Source organism: Rhagoletis zephyria, unplaced genomic scaffold (genome assembly GCF_001687245.7).
Source record: "Rhagoletis zephyria isolate East Lansing unplaced genomic scaffold, Rhagoletis_zephyria_1.1 Rzeph_scaffold_01086, whole genome shotgun sequence".
In the NCBI taxonomy this organism is placed as follows: Eukaryota; Metazoa; Arthropoda; class Insecta; order Diptera; family Tephritidae; genus Rhagoletis; species Rhagoletis zephyria.
Window position 1 is genome coordinate 26,106 of NW_016158170.1, and position 20,907 is coordinate 47,012.

General features: G+C 33.9%; 1 protein-coding gene across 1 annotated transcript in view; it reads right to left on the reverse strand.

Moving 5' to 3' along the window:
* ana (anachronism) overlaps positions 1-20,907 on the reverse strand; it is a gene marked incomplete at its 5' end in the record, with an annotated part of 112,169 nt that overhangs the window by 19,466 nt on the left and 71,796 nt on the right. The window contains one exon of the mRNA XM_017615866.1: positions 16,592-16,822. Coding sequence (XP_017471355.1) covers positions 16,592-16,822 — 231 coding nt within the window. The remainder of the gene's footprint in view (positions 1-16,591; positions 16,823-20,907) is intronic.

Here is a 20,907-nt window from a genome sequence, read left to right on the forward strand (position 1 = left end):
CGCTTTTACCATTTTTTTCTTTACAGACCTTCAACAGATAGAAAGAAACAAACTGCAGTAAAAAGAAAGCAAATTTGTTGATCCTTTCTTAAGTTATGCGATATCACACGGAAGCAATCTATTTATATATATGAAATCTTTCTCCAAATGGTGGCAACCCTATCAAAATTTCTTTCTGAATTATTTTATTGATTTATTATTTTTTTTATTCATTCTCAGTGAAGTAGTGAAGTAGCATTATTGCGGCTTGTTTATATTAATTTTTTTTTCTGATATTTCAGCTATCTGGCAACACCACTTTTACAACTTTTTCCTTGCAAACCTACTACAGACAGAAGGAAACAAAACGAAAAAAATCGAACAAATCGGTTGAGCCCTTCTAGAGTTACGTGATAACACACGACCAGGAATTAATTTTTATATTTAAAGATTTTTTCGAATAGTGGCAACCCTATCTATTTTTTTTCTATATTAAATTTTTCTATACATTCTCAGTGAAGTATCAGTAAGGTTGCTCATTCAAACTTAAGTTATTTTTGTAATGTTTCAGATATCTGGCAACACAAATTTTACAAGTTTTACATTACAAACCTTATACAGACAGAAGGAAATCAATTGAAAGAAAAAGAAGCAAATCGCTTGATCCGTTCTTAAGTTATGCGATAACACACAAAAGCAATCTATTTATTAACCGACTTCCAAAAAAGGAGGAGGTTATCAGTTCGTCGGAATATTTTATTTTTATTTTTTTTTTTTTATGTATGTTACCGCATAACTTTGGACCACGTCAACCGATTTCGATAATTCTTGCATCGGAAAGGTAGTGTCTCAGAGGTGGTCCCATACTAATCTGGTTAAGATCCGATCAGCGGATCATGAGATATATATATATATATATTTTTTATATGAGAGTTGAAGTCGGTTTTTTTTTTGCTAAAAATAACTTGTATATATAAAATTTTTCTCCGAATGGCGGCAACGCTATCAAGATTTCTTTCTGAAGTTATTATTTTTATTTATTATTATTTTTATTCATTCTCAGTGAAGTAGTGAAGTAGCATTATTGTGGCTTGTTAACCAACTTCCAAAAAAGGAGGAGGTTATCAGTTCGTTGGAATATTTTTTTTTTTTTTTTTTTGTATGTCACCGCATAACTTTGGACCACGTCAACCGATTTCGAGGTGGTCCCATACTAATCTGGTTGAGATCCGATCAGTGGATCATGAGATATATATATATATTTTTTGTTTATATGGGAGTTGAAGTGGGTTTTTTTTTGCTAAAAATTACTTGTTATATATAAAGATATATAAAATATAAAGCAGAGACCCAGAATATTTAATAATTATTTAATGGTGGAGTTTTAAAAAAGTCATCAAAATTTTCGTAAGAATTATAAAAGTCTTTTGATAATAATTATGTGAGAAAATTTTGTGAAGTTATCGATAACTATTATTATAAGACTTATATAATAGAAGTATTTTCATAATAATTATCAGGGAGATAAATATTTTTAAGTTTTCAAAGACTTTTATATTGAGACTTATATTATAAAAGTCTTGACATATCTGATATTTATCATTGATACAAATATTTTTAAGTCTTCCAAGACTTTTATTTTGAGACTTATACTAATTATGAGTGCGAAAAAAGTTTGTATATAGTCTCGAACGGGTCCCGAACTGGGTACCACCTAGCCCCGAACTGGCCACAACTAATCCTGAAATGCTCCTGAACGAGTCCCGTCTCTTAAGACTTAAAAAATCTTTTCGCGCTCATAATTATTATGAAGAGACTTTTATAATATAAGTCTTAAAATAAAAGTCTTTGAAGACCTAAAAATATTTATCTCTCTGATAATTATTATGAAAGGACTTTTATATATTGTCTTAACATAATGATTATTGATTGACTTTTCTCTTATTAAAGAAGACTTAATTGTAATTCTTCTTTTTAACCGACTCCCAAAAAAGAGGAGGTTATCAGTTCGTCGGAATATTTTTTTTTTTTTTTTATGTATGTTACCGCATAACTTTGGACCACGTCACCCGATTTCGATAATTCTTTTTGCTTCGGAAAGGTAGTGTCTCAGAGGTGGTCCCATACTAATCTGGTTGAGATCCGATCGGTGGATCATGAGAGATATATATATTTTTTTTTTAAATGGGAGTTGAAGTCGGTTTTTTTTGCTAAAAATTACTTGTTATTTTAAAAAACGACGCGCAATGCTGTTATTTTTTCATTTTCTTATTTTGAAAACAATCTTGCGATTTAAAAATCTAATTCTAAAGAATGTTCTTCCCAAATAAAACCTTTTTATATTTTGGTTCAAGTTTACTTTAAAATTTCTTTTTTTTATTTTATAAAAAAATAGGCTTTGTGATTAGCGCATCACCATTAACTTTCACAAACTTTGAATTTAAAGATTCTAATGTATGCAAAAAACCTGAAGTCGACTTGACCGCTAAACAATTAACATATCGTCGTTGAAAGTACATAACCGCGTATCAACAAAATGGCGTATGTGAGTTTTCATAAATTATTTTCTTGAGAGTGAAAACACTTTTATTTAAAAAATTTTCTCTTCTTCGTTTCATTTCTGGCTAGTATATTTCAGGGCGAATGGATAAGATTTGCGTCAATAAATCCAATTTTTGGCAAAAAAAAAAAATGTCAGTTATGCGGTTTTGCAGAACGACGATACATGGTTTTGTATTTTAAACGACGATATTTAAGTATAATTTTGATCACATTCTTCATGCGTTCTGAAACCTAGTCGTCTACCCCATTTTCGAAATTATGTAGCCGGCATAATTTTCAAGTCCATCATACTCCACATCTTTGAATGTACTGATAAAATCTTCTGCTTAAAAAATATATTTCTTCGGATGAAATGTCATAATTTTATTAAAAGTCAAATCGTTAACAACAACAACGAATGTCATTAAATGGAACTACCTTCTTTCTGTACCCTGTCCAATATGAATCAAGTATTTACAAACCTCACCGATATACATACATACATATGGATTTAAAAAAACGATGCGATGATGGGCGTGATTTTCTGAATGCTATTTTCATATAAAATTTCAATAGCTCTGCCTTAACTAATTAGTTTTTTTAGAAAATTTACCATACTCATCCCACGGTTTACTATTGTTAGACATTTTTGGCTAGAATTATTGTATTTGATCGGTTGCGAAATGGTAGTTATTCAAAATTTCCGTGTGATTTGCATTAAAAGTTTAAAAAGTGGACCAATCGAAAAGCCTAAAATTAGTTGATACCTTTTTGCCATTTGTCTTACCCTACGAAGCAGAGAAAATAACAGAAAGAAAACGTACAGTTCAACTATCGGTCGTTCGTTTTGGTTGCACTTTTATTTTGCATTGAAAGCAGGGCGATTCCAACGTCAAGGGTGGGACGTTTGCTCAGAAAAAATATTCGTTCTTGTTTAAATTAAAGTATAACGCACTCAACGATTCTACATTTTGATAAAGCTACACCTAGTTGACTATTATATGAGTTATTACAAAATACCATATATGTAATACTTCTATATTGGCAGTAAGCTAACTTCTCAGTGTGTAAGCATTCCGAAATCAAAGCGAGACAGTCTAGTACTGTTTTTGTCAATGTATTGTGTACCTGAGAGCTGTTTTTGTGTATGTGTTGTGTACATGTTTATTTATAAACGTATGTGTTCCTTTTCTTTCGTACGTGTTTATTGATATATCTATACTGTAGTGTTTTCGGACGGTACTAGCTCTTACTGCCAATATAGGAGTATTACATATATGCAAAATACGAAAAAAATTCCAGCTTACATTTATATCGAAAAATCTGGCAAAACTACAACAAAAATGGTGGCTTTATTATAAAAAAAAATCTAAATCGAATCGGGTGGGACACGTACGAATTTTAATGAAAATGAGCTTTTAGTACGGTCCATATTAAAGATAAGTTATAAAAAAATATGTAACTACATACCTAGAATTTTTTCAAAAATTCTGAACAAAAAGTTTTTTTTGTTGTAATTCTTAAAGTTTGTTGAATTTTTGTAATTTTTGTACGAAGTTTGAAATGTGGAATGTGGTTCTGGTTATGTAATGTACTAGACGTAAAAAAAAAACTATAAACATTAAATAAACAAAAGGAAAAACCAAAACTAGACAAATCATCACTTAACTTAAGCAGCTGACCACAAGGGTAGATAAGTACGGTGACCATTCGTACCGATCTCAGCAACAAAAGCACAAAGCACGTGACTGACTTCACCGACACTGTACTAGAAGTTTCCCTACATATGTATATGTGGTATATGTATGTATTTATGTATTAGAAAAGTTTTGAATGTCATATTTTTCACGCGCTCAAATATTTGCGGGCCAGATCTGTCAATAGTTGCGTTCGACAAGTCAAAAATTTTGTAATAGTTTTTCCAAATTTTTACTGGATAGCGTTCGATAACGACAAAAAGTTATCCAACACACAAAAATTGAGAGAGCAGGCGTTCTTTTTGATGCAAGAGAAACGTTCATTTTGTACTGGCAAAATTTTAGTCAGCAAAAATCATCCAACACGAAAACATATGATCACAAAACATATGGTTACAATTTTTGTAAACAAACAAAATTGCATTTTTCGAGTTTTGGTATTTATATGCTTTTTGGCTGCCTGCTATGTGACTTTATGATAGCGCCAACTAGTTTTTACTTCTAGAAATGTTCCTGGCGCACATTGAACGTTCACTTTCCTTTTTTCTACCATGGAGGCAACATGAATTTCAGTTTGTTTACAAATAAAACATAAACAAAGTCAGCTGGTGTATCTTCTTCTTCCGGTTTTTGCAAGTGATGGCTAATTTCCTGTTCGTTTACTTTTTTGCTTTTTCTTCTCTTTGGGAGAGAATTTTCGCTTACTCTCTTTATTTTGATTCTTGGCTGGTGTTGGCTAATTTTGTTATCGAACGCAACTAATTTGTCGTATTTTAGTTTAGTTTTCCAGCAATCGAGAGGATTTTCACAGAGATGAGCTCGTTTCTCTTTAAGATAGGCCTTTAATTTCACAATTTTTAATGTCTCCAGATTCTACATCCGAACATTCGCTTTCGTTGGAGGAATCTAAAATTATTTCTATGTTGCTTATAAAACAATGTTGCCACGGCAAGTGATTCGCTCTCCCATTCGTAATTCGCTCTCTCATTCGGGATTGGCGCCCCAATTACGAACCGAATCACGTAATTCGCCATAAAAAAATTTTGAGAGCGAATCACTTCCTTCGTAGGTGATTCAGATCCAATCAACATGCGAATCAAGAACAAATCGTTGTCTTCTCTAATTTTTATCGATAACGGCTGTCAAAACTCATAGACCACACAAATCCCCACCAGCACAAACATTGAAAAAAATTGCTAGATTCGTTAAAACTATTGATTTAGCTAATTAACCACTTCACATTTTTTTCCACCGTTGAAATTCACAATAAACAACACAATAAACAATAAACAAAAGCAAAGAACAAGAAGCAGAGATGCAAAGTGAATCACGACTGTGACGTGTAAACAGGTTGATCCGCAGTGATCGGACTTAAAATAATTTCGAGTGATAGAATCTGGAAAAAATGCGGTAGATTTCGAAAAAATGTGGTGGATCTCAGGTTTTTCATCAAACTTTATACAAAAATTAAAAAAATTCTGCAATTGCAAACTCTTTAATTAGAATCTCCAAACAAAACTTAAATTTTAGTATAATAAAGTGCAAATTTGAAGTTGCTAAAAATTGGGTTGAGTTTTGGCAATTTTTCACTTGACAGTGTAAAGCAGTTCCCTCCATATAAGGATATTTATCGAACAAACGAGGTAGCGAACAAACGGGGCGCGTTCTACAAACCGCTACTTGGGTTTTGCCGTTTTGACAATTCTCAAGTAAAAGTAAACAACTGCAATTTGCTAATACTTTCATAAATATCGCCGAGTTTTAATATTTTCTTTATTAATTCTTTTTATTAATCCTATATTTTGCAGTTGAACACAATAAAATCACATTTCCTGTCGAAAAATTGCATATTGAGAAAATTTACTATCTGACAGTTTCTTTATCCTCCCGTTCAACAATTTTTTCTCTTAAAATTAAAAAAATTAAGAAAATAATGTCGAGGAAAAAAAAATACTCAAAAACGCGAATATTTGGTAAATTTCAGACCTTGTGTGGTAGATGCTCAAAAAAGTTGTAGATATACCACAATGTGGTAAAAGTCCGATCACTGGTTGATCCGCGGTTCGTAATTGAGAAAGCAAACCACTTGATTCGGTTGCCGTGGAAACGCCGTTTAAGACTTTTAGCAGTACTTGTTGAAGGCCCATCAATATATTTACTATTTAACCGTTTAGCGCCTGAAACTAAAAGTTATTGTCCGCACGTTAGACAGACTAATACTATGTCTCCATTGTGAGACTTAATGAATATTTAGCCCTCTGACGAGATTTGACGTTAAATCTTTTGAGATTTATCATATAAAATTAAATCTCGAAAGGCAGTAGATTTAAGTTAAATCTTCGTCAAATCTTCAATAATATTGATCAATAAGTACAATTTGTTGGATGTGGCAACCACAAATTCACATGCCATAAGTCAGATGACATTTGTGTTTTCAATATACAGTTGAGGACATTGAAATCTAGCCTATCATAAAAACATGAATTTTCGTATTTTTAGGGGTTTATATTTTTTTGNGTAAAATCATAAATAAGCAAACGTCAAATATTTAAAAATGTGAACGTCAAACATATCTCGTAATGGTAATGGAGACGGTTGTGATTTAGCAACTGGATTTATTAAATCTTAATGGATAAATCTCTCAATGGAGACATAGTATTAGAGCCATTTCGACAATATTATAGCTTTTTCTTTTCTCTAAATAATGTTGCATTTATTCTGCCCTGCGTCAGGGCTGTAAAGTTGGCGTGTTCTTTTCTCAGCATTCTCACATGCATATTGCGCGCTCTTTTTTTTAAATGTTGCATTAGAGTGGACTCTCTACCCATGTACACATTCGTATTCGCACAACATTCATATCGTTTGATGCGAATGCGAATGGGAATGTTAAAAAAAAACCAATGCGAATGCAAATATTCGCTACATCCCTGGTATGTATGTAGAATTATAGCGTAACACAAAAGCACAAAAATCATGCAGAACCAACAAAAAATGAACTTAAAAATTTGATAACCACAGAGCGTTTAATATCGCAAACCGCACAACAAGCGTATTTTATAAATCTTTTGTAGTTTTATTATTTAAAAATATTCAGCCTTAAAAAGCAGCTATGATGCAAAAACAAAAAAGTATATTCACGTAACAATCACACAAGTAAATACGCATTTGTGTATACTTTTCTTACCAGATTGGATTTCACATTAATACTTGGAATTTGGTAGCAATACATTTGTATATGGGGCGTTCCACACCAAAACGGACGGGTTCACACTTCATATGTTTGATTTGTTTCAAATTTTTAGGGTTGATTCATAGACATAAATAATAAATAAATATGAAATTTTAACTTGATTAATACATTTTTAAAAACTTTACAGCACAAAAAAAAAAAAACAAATCGATGTGATAATTTTCCAAATATCTCGAGAACTGGGCGAGAAAAGAATTTCCCAGTGGAACTTGGGATCATCGCACGATTGCTCGGTGAGTACTCCCTCGGAGTATAGGACTACTCCCCATTGCTCCCTATGCTTCTGTGTATAAGCATGTAATTTTATATACTCCCTTAAACACGGGTGGCGAGTAATCCATTTTACCTCCTAAATGAGCAATCAGAGAGTTCATTCAGAACTTAACTGTTCGCTTAGAATATATCCCATTATTCTCTCCTAAGCGAGCAATATGGAGTAAAAAAAAGCGAAAAATCTCGTTTAATGCCCCTAAATCATGCCTCAGAGAGCATTCTTTACTTGCTCGCTTAGGAGATCTCCTATTTGACTTCTAAGCGAGTAATAAGGGAGTACAAAACCGACAAATCTGTCTTGTTGCTCTGAAATCAGGTCAAGGGGAGTACTCTGTTACTCCTCATATAGGGAGATCTCCCTTCAAATTCTAGTGGGTTGAAAAAAAAATCACACTTACACACATAAAAATTCTCTATGAAAAGACCCTATAAACATTTTGGCGAACGTTCGAAAATTACCGGCAATATCCAATATGAATATCGAACTGAGAACGAACTCATAACCAACCTTAGTTTTCCAACGTTTATATCGTACTGGATATACATTCGTGATGGGTGCGAAAAAAATGAAAACCATAATAACAAGAGAGGAAGTGAAATCTAGCTCATTTTGCTGTCGAAAGCGGTTTTGAAATCGACAAATAGATGGTGTGTGTCGATCCTATTCTCGCGGGCCTTTTCCAAGATTTGGCGTATTGTGAATACAATCCAATCAGTTCGTTGATGGTGAGCTTCAGTCTTTCACACAATACACTCGATAAGACATTATAACCTATGCTTAGAAGGCTGACCCAGTGGAAGTTGGCCCGATTGGCGGGGTCACCTTTCTTGTGGATTGGGTAGAGCACACTTAAATTCCAGTCGTCGGGCTTGCGTTCATTTGACCATATTCTGCACAAGAGTTGATGCATGCACCTCATCAGTTCCTCACCACCGTACTTGATTAGCTCAGCTGGCAGGCCGTCAGCTCAAGCAGCTTTGTTGTTTTTTAGCCGCGTAATCGCTATTGGCACCTGGCCATAGTCTGGCGGTGAGACATCGACTCCATCGTCATCGACTGGGGGCTCGGGTTCGTCTTCTGCACTACTTTCAGTGCTGCTGCCATTCAATGGGGTGGAAAAGTACTCCCTCAAAAAAAATCACAACTCAAATTATTGTAGAGTGCACCCCATAACACCATACTTAAATATTGCGCAATACTCAGAGCTACAATTGAGATTTTTTCATTTTTTTGAGATGGCATATTTTCAAGAACTAATTTTTTTTATCAAAAAATTTGTATGTGAAGAATTTTTACAAGGGAAAAAATATTGTGAAACGATTTTCCGTCATCCCTTGTAAAATTTGGTTTGGAGACAAACCGGTTTCGGAGTTGTGCCAACTTCAGTGTCATTTTTCGTTCTGGATAGTTCGAAGATACATACCTACGCCGCAGAGACAAAGAAAATTAAAATAACGGATTTCTATCTGCCGGCACAAGCAAGCAACCTTATACCTGCTTAATAACGGAACATAAACCGACGCAACCACGAAAACCAAAAAAAATAAAAATAACGGATTTCTATCCACCGGCGAATACAATCAACCAAAAACGCACCTACCTGTGAGATAAGGAATCCAAAGCGGTTGTTTAGGCGCGTCTGCTAACACCAGGCGCCTAAATACATGCTATGTACTGCTGCATGTGCAAAAATTTCCTTTATGCAATTTAGGAAATTTTTGCACATGCACTTCTCAACTGCCAAGTAATTGAACTTTCTTAAGTTTCAATAAGATGGCACTTCAAAGTATGCTCGGCCTAGTCTGATGCATCCTCCGGACACTGCTTCCGGAGTCTTCTGCGGACTCTGCATGGCTTACAACCATGCGGAGGTGGTAATAGTTGATTACCATTGGCCACAGTGCCTACCCACTACTTTTTGGTCCAATAAATATTTTTTTATATACATACATACATGCAAACATACTGGCCTCCCCTCTCACTGAGTTATTCAGCGGTCGCACTTAGATGGGTATGCATGACCTAATGACAGTTAAAACAGATAGTAACACGAATACATAAAAAGCGGAAGGAAACACGAACTATCCAGAACGAAAAATAACACTGAAGATGGCAGAACGCGGAAACCGGTTTGTCTCCAAACCAAATTTGACAAGGGAAGATGGAAAATCGTTCCACAATACATCATACTCCTACCCTGTCGGAAACACAAACAACCAAAAAGAAGTTATTGAGGCCGGTCAGGCACATCAATTAAGGAGAAATACGCGTTTGATAACATACCAAAAACGGCTACTGAAAGTACATATTACATCTGGTTCAACAAGCAATGTTTAGAATTGAATATTACACCGAAATTCGCGCAAATAAAACTACAATCAAACACCGAGAATAAGCGGAAAATCTTAAAAAGAGCAGAAAACAGCTTTCTTCGCCACGAAATTAGAAGCTTTCACGGCAAGAGAGAGAGCGGATAAACTCAGAGCTATTGGCAATTCACCCAGAACTAGTGGGACTCCTACCAAACAGTACACTGATGCAGATATTAGATGAAATGGAGGAAACCAACACGAAAGTCATAGGGCAGAAATACAGAAAATTGAACAAGAAACTTGAAGACCTCAGTAGAAAACAAAAGGGCGCAAAGAACCAAAAACAAGCAGATCCGCAATTCCATTCAATTTTTGTAAATTTAACAGCGGCTCCTATCAATGAGCTGGAGGCAGAAATACTCTTGGTGTAATAATAACAAGGTGTTGTTAGTAACTTAACCTCACTTTTTCGGCAGGTCTATTCCGGTCACGCATTTTAAAGTACTAGAAAAGCTACTAACTATTTACTACCTTTAATCCGTTGGTGCATACTATTTAAATTAAATGTAGAAAAATGTATAATTACAGGCTTATAAGCCTGAATATATGTTTGTATCGGCAGCTCCACACAGCTTGGACATATATTGTAACTTTAAAAAAGTAAAAGCCGTAAAATAAGGCAATTTCCTATAAGGCTGTAAATGATTTTCTAAATAGATTAAAACACATAAATATCGATAATATAAGCGAATTCCTAATTTAACCATGCAGCCTATTCAGTCTAGATGCAGTCTAGTGCATCAGGCTCAATATTATGATAATGCAGCAAAATTTATTTAATATAAAAAAGCGCCTTTCCATACGATTTCTGGGCACGTTTTTTTCCATTGATAACCACGATATCTTTTATTTTTCTACTTTTTGAGGACAGAAATTATACAAATCCAGCAATTTTAAATATTAATATTGTTCTGAAAACACCAAGTTCTTTAAAAATCGCGGTAAAACGAGTTACTAAAATGGAGTATTTTAGATACTATTTCCCAACGAATAGTAGTATAAAAATTAAGATCGGAAATGGAGCACAGCATTTTGGAAACAGAAATGGCTGTAGAATTGATCCCAAAAAAGAGCAGGATCACACCAGGCACCTATGTAGGCATATCATTGAAAAACATGCAAAATCCAATGACAAAAGAAAGCAGGATAACGAAAACAAAATAATCAGGGTTCTAAAACAAAAACTAAAGGCGAACAACGTGATCACAACAAAAGCAGACAAAGGGAACACAACGGTATTGATCAATAAAAATGAATACATAGAAAAAACGGAACAAGTAATAAAAGAAACAGGCTGCAAGAAAATAGGAAATGATCCCACCGATGAGTACCAAATGACGATAAAAAGCGCGATAAAAAGGGCGACAACGATAATAAAGGAGAATGAAGCAGGAAGACTAACATCAATGAACCCTTCGGCCCCTCCAATGATTTCATTACTTAAAATACATAACCCAGGTAACCCGATGAGACCGATTATTAACTACAGATCGGCTCCGGCATACAAACTGTCGAAATACCTGAAGACCATACTAAAGAACAAACTAGAGTTATGGATATTTTATTTAGAATATTATTATTATGGATATTTTATTTAGAATATTACTCGACACAACGGAAAAGAAAATCGCAAAAGAAAATTATCAATACTTTGAAGATTACGACAAACCAAAATTATTTCCGATTTAACAACAAAATATACAGACAAATAAATGGACTAGGAATGGGTAACCCAACATCGGCTATACTCATGGAGGTGTTCATTCAAAGCCTAGAGGAGAAATATATGGAGCATCTCACAACAAATTTAGGGGTCTGCTTATACGCTAGATATATGGACGACATAATATGCATAATAACGGGGGACAAAGAGGAGCAGCTACTAGACTACCTTAATGAACAACACAAAAATATAGCATTCACGATGGATATGGAAGAGAAAGGAAAACTCAGTTATTTGGATCTAAAGATTAAAATAAACAAGACCACCAACAGACTGGAATACGAGATATATAGAAAGCCCACAGCGACCGACGCAGTAATACATGAAACCTCTAACCACCCACAACAACACAAAAACGCAGCANCTTAATGAACAACACAAAAATATAGCATTCACGATGGATATGGAAGAGAAAGGAAAACTCAGTTATTTGGATCTAAAGATTAAAATAAACAAGACCACCAACAGACTGGAATACGAGATATATAGAAAGCCCACAGCGACCGACGCAGTAATACATGAAACCTCTAACCACCCACAACAACACAAAAACGCAGCATTTAGACAATTATTAACTAGACTTGAGCGAACCCCATTAACTAAGGAAGCACACAGGAGAGAGCTAGACACAATATATGCTATTGCCAAAAACAATGGGTACAAAAAAGATCTGGTGGACAAAATTAGGAAGGAATCGAAACGAAAAAGTAGGGACAAGAAAGAAAACAACGATACGACTTGGGCAGTGTTACTTACACGGGTAAAATGACATTCAAACTGGCCAAGGTTTACCAAAAATTCAAGATTCGTACATCGTTCAGAACCAGGAACAACGTCGGAAGGATACTGAACAACAGCACAAACGAAGAGGACACTCTAGATAAGCAGGGTGTATACAAATTAACGTGTGAATGCAAGTGTAGCTACATAGGGCAAACTGGCCGTAAGATTAAAAAAAGATTCCGAGAACATATAAGAGACTACAATAAGAGGACACAAAAACCAAGCGTCACACCAGAATCAAACTTCGCAAATCATATGTTCGAAAATAAATGTACACCAATGAAAATTAATAAGGCAGCCAAACTCCTCCATGTACAGCATAAAGGACGGCGTTTGAACATATTGGAAAACATGGAGATATACAAGCAGAAAACATTTCAAGGGAGAATTATAAACGAACAAACAAACACCGTATCCGATGTAATATTCGACCCACTCAAGATGCTGTTCGAAAAATATGAGAAGACCCCTGAAAAAAACCCCAACGCGAAGATACATACCTACGCCGCAGAGATCAAGAAAATGAAAATAACGGATTTCTATCTGCCGCACAAGCAAGCAACCTAATACCTGCTAAATAACGGAACATAAACCGACCCAACCACGAAAACCAAAAAAAATAAAAATAACGGATGGGTATGCATGACCTAATGACAGTTAAAACAGATAGTAGCACGAATACATAAAAAGCGGAAGGAAACACGAACTATCCAGAACGAAAAATGACACTGAAGATAGCACAACGCCGAAACCGGTTTGTCTCCAAACCAAATTTGACAAGCGATGACGGAAAATCGTTCCACAATACATCATACTCCTACCCTATCGTAAACACAAACAATCAAAAAGAAGAAAAAAATATTTCTTTTTATAGAGAACTTTGATGTGTGTATGTGTAATTTTTTTTTTAATTTTTTNTATACAAATTAACGTGTGAATGCAAGTGCAGCTACATAGGGCAAACTGGCCTTAAGATTAAAACAAGATTCCGAGAACATATAAGAGACTACAATAAGATGACACAAAAACAAAGCGTCACACCAGAATCAAACTTCGCAAATCATATGTTCGAAAATAAATGTACACCAAAGAAAGTTAATAAGGCAGCCAAACTCCTCCANGCATAAAGGACGGCGTTTGAACATATTGGAAAACATGGAGATATACAAGCAGAAAACATTTCAAGGGAGAATTATAAACGAACAAACAAACACCGTATCCGATGTAATATTCGACCCACTCAAGATGCTGTTCGAAAAATATGAGAAGACCCCTGAAAAAAACCCCAACGCGAAGATACATACCTACGCCGCAGAGATCAAGAAAATGAAAATAACGGATTTCTATCTGCCGCACAAGCAAGCAACCTAATACCTGCTAAATAACGGAACATAAACCGACCCAACCACGAAAACCAAAAAAAATAAAAATAACGGATGGGTATGCATGACCTAATGACAGTTAAAACAGATAGTAGCACGAATACATAAAAAGCGGAAGGAAACACGAACTATCCAGAACGAAAAATGACACTGAAGATAGCACAACGCCGAAACCGGTTTGTCTCCAAACCAAATTTGACAAGCGATGACGGAAAATCGTTCCACAATACATCATACTCCTACCCTGTCGTAAACACAAACAATCAAAAAGAAGAAAAAAATATTTCTTTTTATAGAGAACTTTGATGTGTGTATGTGTAATTTTTTTTTTAATTTTTTCCTCTCCCCGTTCTCGACATATTTGGAAAACTGTTAAACCGGTTTGTTTTTGTGCTATAAAGTTTTTGAAAATGTATTAATCCACCTCAAATTTCGTACTTATTTGTTACTTATGTTTATGCATCAACCCTAAAATTTTGAAACAAATCAAACCCATGAAGTGTGAGCCCCATATACATATTTATTACTCGTAAAAAGTTTTGAAGAGGAAGTTAAGCGTTGAGTCTGGGGAATTGTTCAGACTCTTGAAATACTTTAAATTTGTAAAAAGTCAAACTCTTGGGTAGTCAGGAGCCCAATCGGAACTACTGATCTAGCGACTAATATGTACATATCGTCGTCTCAGAAAACGGATGTCGAATGTTACAAAACACGGTTTTGAGAAAATTGACTTTGAAGTTTAAGGTCGAATTAATCCGAAACTGTACGGTAGATTTTTGTAACTTTTGAAGGAGACGTAGTTGGTGTTATTAGTTTTGATTTCCCATATTTTTACATTTAATATCTCTTAACGTTAATGAGAAAATTTACTTTTCATTCCGTATACATTTGTCGTAAGTAGCGTTTACTCACCACTTTGTTTTGTCCACAGAACATACGACAATAGTAAAGTATCTATTTCAACGACGATGGTATAATTTGATGAAAAAAACAGACATATTTATTAAATAATGATTACTTATTAGAAAAAACATAACAAAAACATAATCATGTATTTAATAAAAAAAATCTGTACATCTCTTATGCTGTAAATATGTTACGAACATACGTTTTCTTTATATAAAAACAAAAAACAATACTTAAATTCAGTCTTTTGTACATTTTTATCTCTTTCATTTCATTGGAGACTCAGTGCAAGCTAAAATTTAAAAATTTAAAATTTTAAAATTAGTTACTTAGTTTAATTTTCAATTTTAATTGTATCGTTATAGTAGAGGACCATCCAATTGTCGTAAGTTCAAAGTTTTGCGATACATACGACAAATGTTTTATGATTAAAAAAAGATTACATTTGTATGGGAATTTGTCGTATGTGCCACATACGACAAACGTTTTATGATTAAAAAAAAGGTACGTTTGTATGGGAATTTGTCGTATGTGACGCATTTTCAGCACATACAACAAAAGGCATACCCAATCATTAATATTATGTAACATACGACAAAACGAAATATCTCAAAAACTAATGGAGATATAAAAAAATGGATTGCAGAAATCGAAAGAGCATGTCCAACTTAGTAAATCTGCATCAAAATCCCAAAATCGTGATTTTGCACATTCGTCATCCGTTTTCTGAGGCGACGATATGTATAAGTACCAAAGTCATTCTATACAATAGGTCTTATGAATAAAAAATAAGCAATTGCTTTTTTAAAAATTTCATACCTCTTAAATTTTTTTGAAAAATTCGAGCAAAAGGTCTGAAATTTTAATAAAAAGCAATTGCTTAATTTTTATTCATAAGACCCAATGTCGACTGAGAACTTTTTGCTGATATTAGTAGCATTGACGTACCTGATAATTATTGAAACTTTCAAAAACTATCAGCTTTTTGCGTTCGCGTACGTAAACAACTTGCAAGGTAAGGAAAATTGAGAGAGCAAAGCGACTTTTTATTTTGAGGGTAAGCTGCTAGTTTCTGCTGCAAAAATTTTTGCCAGCAAGAAAACAACGGATCAAAAACAGCTGGTTGGAATCTATGCAAATCACAATATTTGGGAGTTAAAAATGATGAAACGCGACTAATTAAAATTGTAAGAAGTATGTAATTGTTCGTATAACCAATAAACTGTGTCAGGATAACACTTTAGGATCAGGTTTGTTACGTTTTAAATTTACACTTTTGAGTGTAAACAAAAATTCTATTAGCTCTTCATCTAACTTGCAAGTTTCTGCAAATTTTCTGACAGCATACTATTGTGGATATTTTTCTCTTGAGAGAGAACAGATTACATTTCACCGGAATTTTGCTGTTTGATGGTTTTTACTGTAGATTTATTCTTACTTATTGTTTATATGTTCCATAGTGAGTGCGTAGAATGTTTAAGCTATTCACATTGTTCAATGGCATTTTGCCCAATATTACAGGGAAGTTATTTGAAAAAGATTAGTCCCAATTAGCCTTGGAATTGAGAATGTTGATTACCTTTAAAGTGATAAACAATTGAATGGAAACTACTTAACTTACGAAACTTAGATCGTAGTCCATCGATAGCGGCTGTTAATAAAGCTTGGCTAACACAACACATACCTGCCTGGTCACATTTAGGTGGATTGAAAAAGAGTCCCGGCTTGAGAGGATTCTCCTCTTCGTCATGAACTTCGATCATTAGCCACCCAATTTGGATGGGTTGCTGACGGTTTTGCTGCTGCTGGCGTTCAACGCTCTCCCAAATGTAGATTGCGCGTTTAATATCAATTTCAACCCAGCCAGTTTTGGAAATGTTCATCATTGTGGTGTTGCAAATGTGCTTCTTACGCTCTGCAACAAAAGGCAAAGTTAGATGTAGGAATTCTTATATGAACATATATTTACACATACTCTTGTGGCCAGCTGATTACGTTAAGTGATAATTTTTTTACCAGTTTTGGCCATTTTTATTTTGTTTATTTAATGATTAATATTTTTTTTATAAAAGTCTAGCATATTATATAACCGGCACCATATAAATCCACATTTCAAACTTTGTACACAAATTATAAAAATTCAACAAACCTTATGAATTACACCCAAAAATATCAAATTTTTATTCAGAGTGTTAGGTATGCAGTTTTTTAACCCATTACATTTTAGCAAGATATAGTGCAAATTTCAAGACGCTAAAAAATCGCGTTGATTTCACAAGAAATTGTCGAGCATACGAGCCGAGCAAGTTTAAAATTTTTGGATCCAATTGTTAAATTTTTATAACTTTTGTACAAATTTTGATATGCGGATTTATGTATATGGTGCTGGATATATGATATGCCAGACTTTCATAAATAATAATAAACATTAAATAAACAAAAGAAAAATAGCAAAAACTGGTCCAAATGTCACTTAACTTAATAAGTTGACCACAAGTGTATGTATATTTGTTCATTTACAAATACTTTCGCTTTTTATGTAAGTGTAAGTAAAAAGTGATGTCGTGAAATACGAACACGTATGTATGCAGGTTCTTATTTACATATATAAGTGTGGCCTAAACCATAGCACTTCGAGAAAATCAAGATATAAATTAATTTATTTTGGAACGAATTTCCGTCATCCCTTGTCAAGTTTGGTTTGCAGACAAACCGGTTTCGGCGTTGTGCCATCTTCAGTGTCATTTTTCGTTCTGTCTGGTTCGAGATTTGTCCCTAATTTATGTTCATTTATCTTAGGTAATGTGATTTTCGTCGATGATTAATTACTAGATATGCCATGGTGCCCATTTTTTGAAGCAGGTAATAGGTTCATCTTCGCTGTTTCGATATTAACATGCATTATGTTGTCGCTGTATGGTTTTTGCCTGCAGGTAGGTAAAAGTCAGTGATTTTTGCCCTGGTGGTGCTNATCAATTTTACGAAAAAAAGAAAAATGACAACAAAACAACAGGCATGGACACTCCGAACACACCAAAAAGCACCACCAGGGCAAAAATCACTGACTTTTACCTACCTGCAGGCAAAAACCATACAGCGACAACATAATGCATGTTAATATCGAAACAGCGAAGATGAACCTATTACCTGCTTCAAAAAATGGGCACCATGGCATATCTAGTAATTAATCATCGACGAAAATCACATTACCTAAGATAAATGAACATAAATTAGGGACAAATCTCGAACCAGACAGAACGAAAAATGACACTGAAGATGGCACAACGCCGAAACCGGTTTGTCTGCAAACCAAACTTGACAAGGGATGACGGAAATTCGTTCCAAAATAAATCATCTTACCACCCTGTCGGAAAAATCAACCAACACCAACACACATATAAATTAATCCTATTTTATTAAATTTGCAGCATTGAATATAAAAAATATATATATATATATAGGTAATACGCTCGATTATCAAAAATGGGGTATCAAATTAAAGGGCGCTTGACCATGATACAAATATTTAAAGGTAGTTTCACTTTTTCGTTTTATTCGCTATTGCTTCCATTTGACGTAAACGGTGCTTTTGAAATTTTCTTTTAAATTGAAGATTTTTTTTTTTAATATTTGAAAAAATTTATTTGGAGCATCATTTTATAGCGAGCTTTTAGTGATTTATTTCTAAAATTAGATATAAAACGGAAGGCAAGTAAAATACTCGTATTACATTATGTAATGCACATAGAGAATCTATATGTTTATGCAATTATTTTCATCATTAGCTGCTTGTTTTTGTAAACCAGCGACAAAAGAACGCTCAACTCGGGTAAAATTTCCTTTTCATTTACTTAAGCAACCCTGTTGGTATCTGGCAAGAAACATGTGATTAGTTTAACGGGATCTAGACACAAGAACAATAGGAATGAGTACTTATGCGAAGTATTGCGTAATACTTATTTAAAATATAAATCATGTATATACGAAAACAAAAATTTCCCTCTCCAACTTCCCATTAACAATTCAAAATAGAGGAGTTTTTTCTCTTACCAACAGCACCCTTCCGGTAGAAATTAGTAATTATGCGAGGTATTTGCGTAATATATATACTTATTTCAAATATAAATCATGTATATATAATGTAACCAACTATTTCATAAAGAAGTACAGGTTAGGTTGGGTCAACTTAACGCCGCGAGCCGATTACGAAATTTCGAATGCGGCTAATTTCGATCCCTGAGAGCTCAGTGTTTGTTTAAAAGTGCTGTCCGAAATGCTTCAATCTTAGCCTCGCGAATGTTGGACAGTCTAAAGAAAGTGTGGAGCAGCGTTGCCAGTTTGACGTTTTTAACGTCATTTGGACGTTTTTTTTATCCTGTTGACGTTTGGACGTTTTTTGTGTAAAAAATTACGTTTTTTAACTTCCCAGTAATTTTTCTCTGTTACTAAATCTTATAAGTAGAACTGGTTTTGAATTATTTTCTTAATAAATCTTTACAAGCTTTGTGTTTTGCAGCAGCTGCTTCAAAAAATATTTATTCCCTGGACACAGATGACTTAAATATGATACAAACCAAGTGAACGCGCATTTTTTTGGATTCTTGGACAAAGGCTGGTTGTGTAAACACTTGAGGTTACGAGACTAATTGTAATGTTTGCAATTGCACATTAAAAGCCAAATCAGGAAGAGCTGATCTATTGCAACACGCACGCTCGCAAAAGCATCAAAGCAGCATAAAAAGTCAGAAAAAAGTAGGCGACTTTTTTAAGACTTCATTGAAAATGTAATGATCGCAAAAAAGGCTGAAATATTGCTATGCTCCTTCTTAGTAGAACGTAAGTTAGCATTCTCGACAACCGACCCCCTAACTAAATGTGTACAAGATAAAAAAATTATTAAAATCAACGCGATTATGTAGCCCCTTTAAACTTGCACATTATTGCCCTGAAATTTAATGGGCTATCAAACTGCATATTAAAAAAAAAAATTTTTTAAATCTTAATAAAAGTTGAAAATATAGCTGAAACTTTGCAGATATTTTTTATAATTTTTGCACAAAGTTTCAAATATGGATTTATATTTTGTTTGTTATATAATGAGTTTGCCTTTTATGGAAAAATAATAAACATTAAATAAACAAAAGAAAAACAGCCAAAATCGATCAAAATATTGATGACTTAATCTGCTGATCACAAGTGTATGTATAAAATCATTTTTATATTAACGATCTCAAGCCACTTTACAATGAATTCTAATTGTACTCTGTCTAAATGACATTTTAACATACCTTACGTACATATGTACCTTTGTATACAATAACAGTTTTTTGTGCCGTGTTTATAAAGTGCCCTAAAACAAAATTTCTTTCAGCAGAGCATGTTCCGTCTCATGGGGATTGAACCCCGACAGCCTTTGTAGCAACCAATTGTATCAAGCATCTTTGTCATAGTTGCCAACTTGGTGCTTTGAGCACTAGATTTAGTGCATTTTTAAAATTAAAACGCCAAAAAAAATTATTTAGTGCCTAGTGCCTTTTTAGTGTTTTTTCTGAACTAAAATTACTTCGAGATAGTTAAAAATTGAAATAATTTGAAATATTTGAAACTGTCGCAGCACTGAATTTACAATAATCTACAAATTTAAATGGACTAAAATACAACCATGATTGATAAAAAGCTTAAGTTGCAAACTCAACTTGTTAAATTCTATTCGCGTTGAAAATGCTAGTACGCAAGTAAGTTAAGTATTTATTTTTTTCTTTTCTAATTACACTGGTCGACGGCCAAAATTTACCAGAGACGCCGTTATGAAATTCGTATGTAAAATCACCCCCTGATTCCGAAAATCAAGGTTATTTTTAATTTTATGGTACCGTTTTTGAGATATTTGCAATTTACCGTTTTTGCAAAAAAAATAAAAAATTGGGTCCACTTAATCATATATATCTCAAGAACGAATTAAGCAATTCCAAAACGGTTTGAAGCTTTTAAAAGGTAATA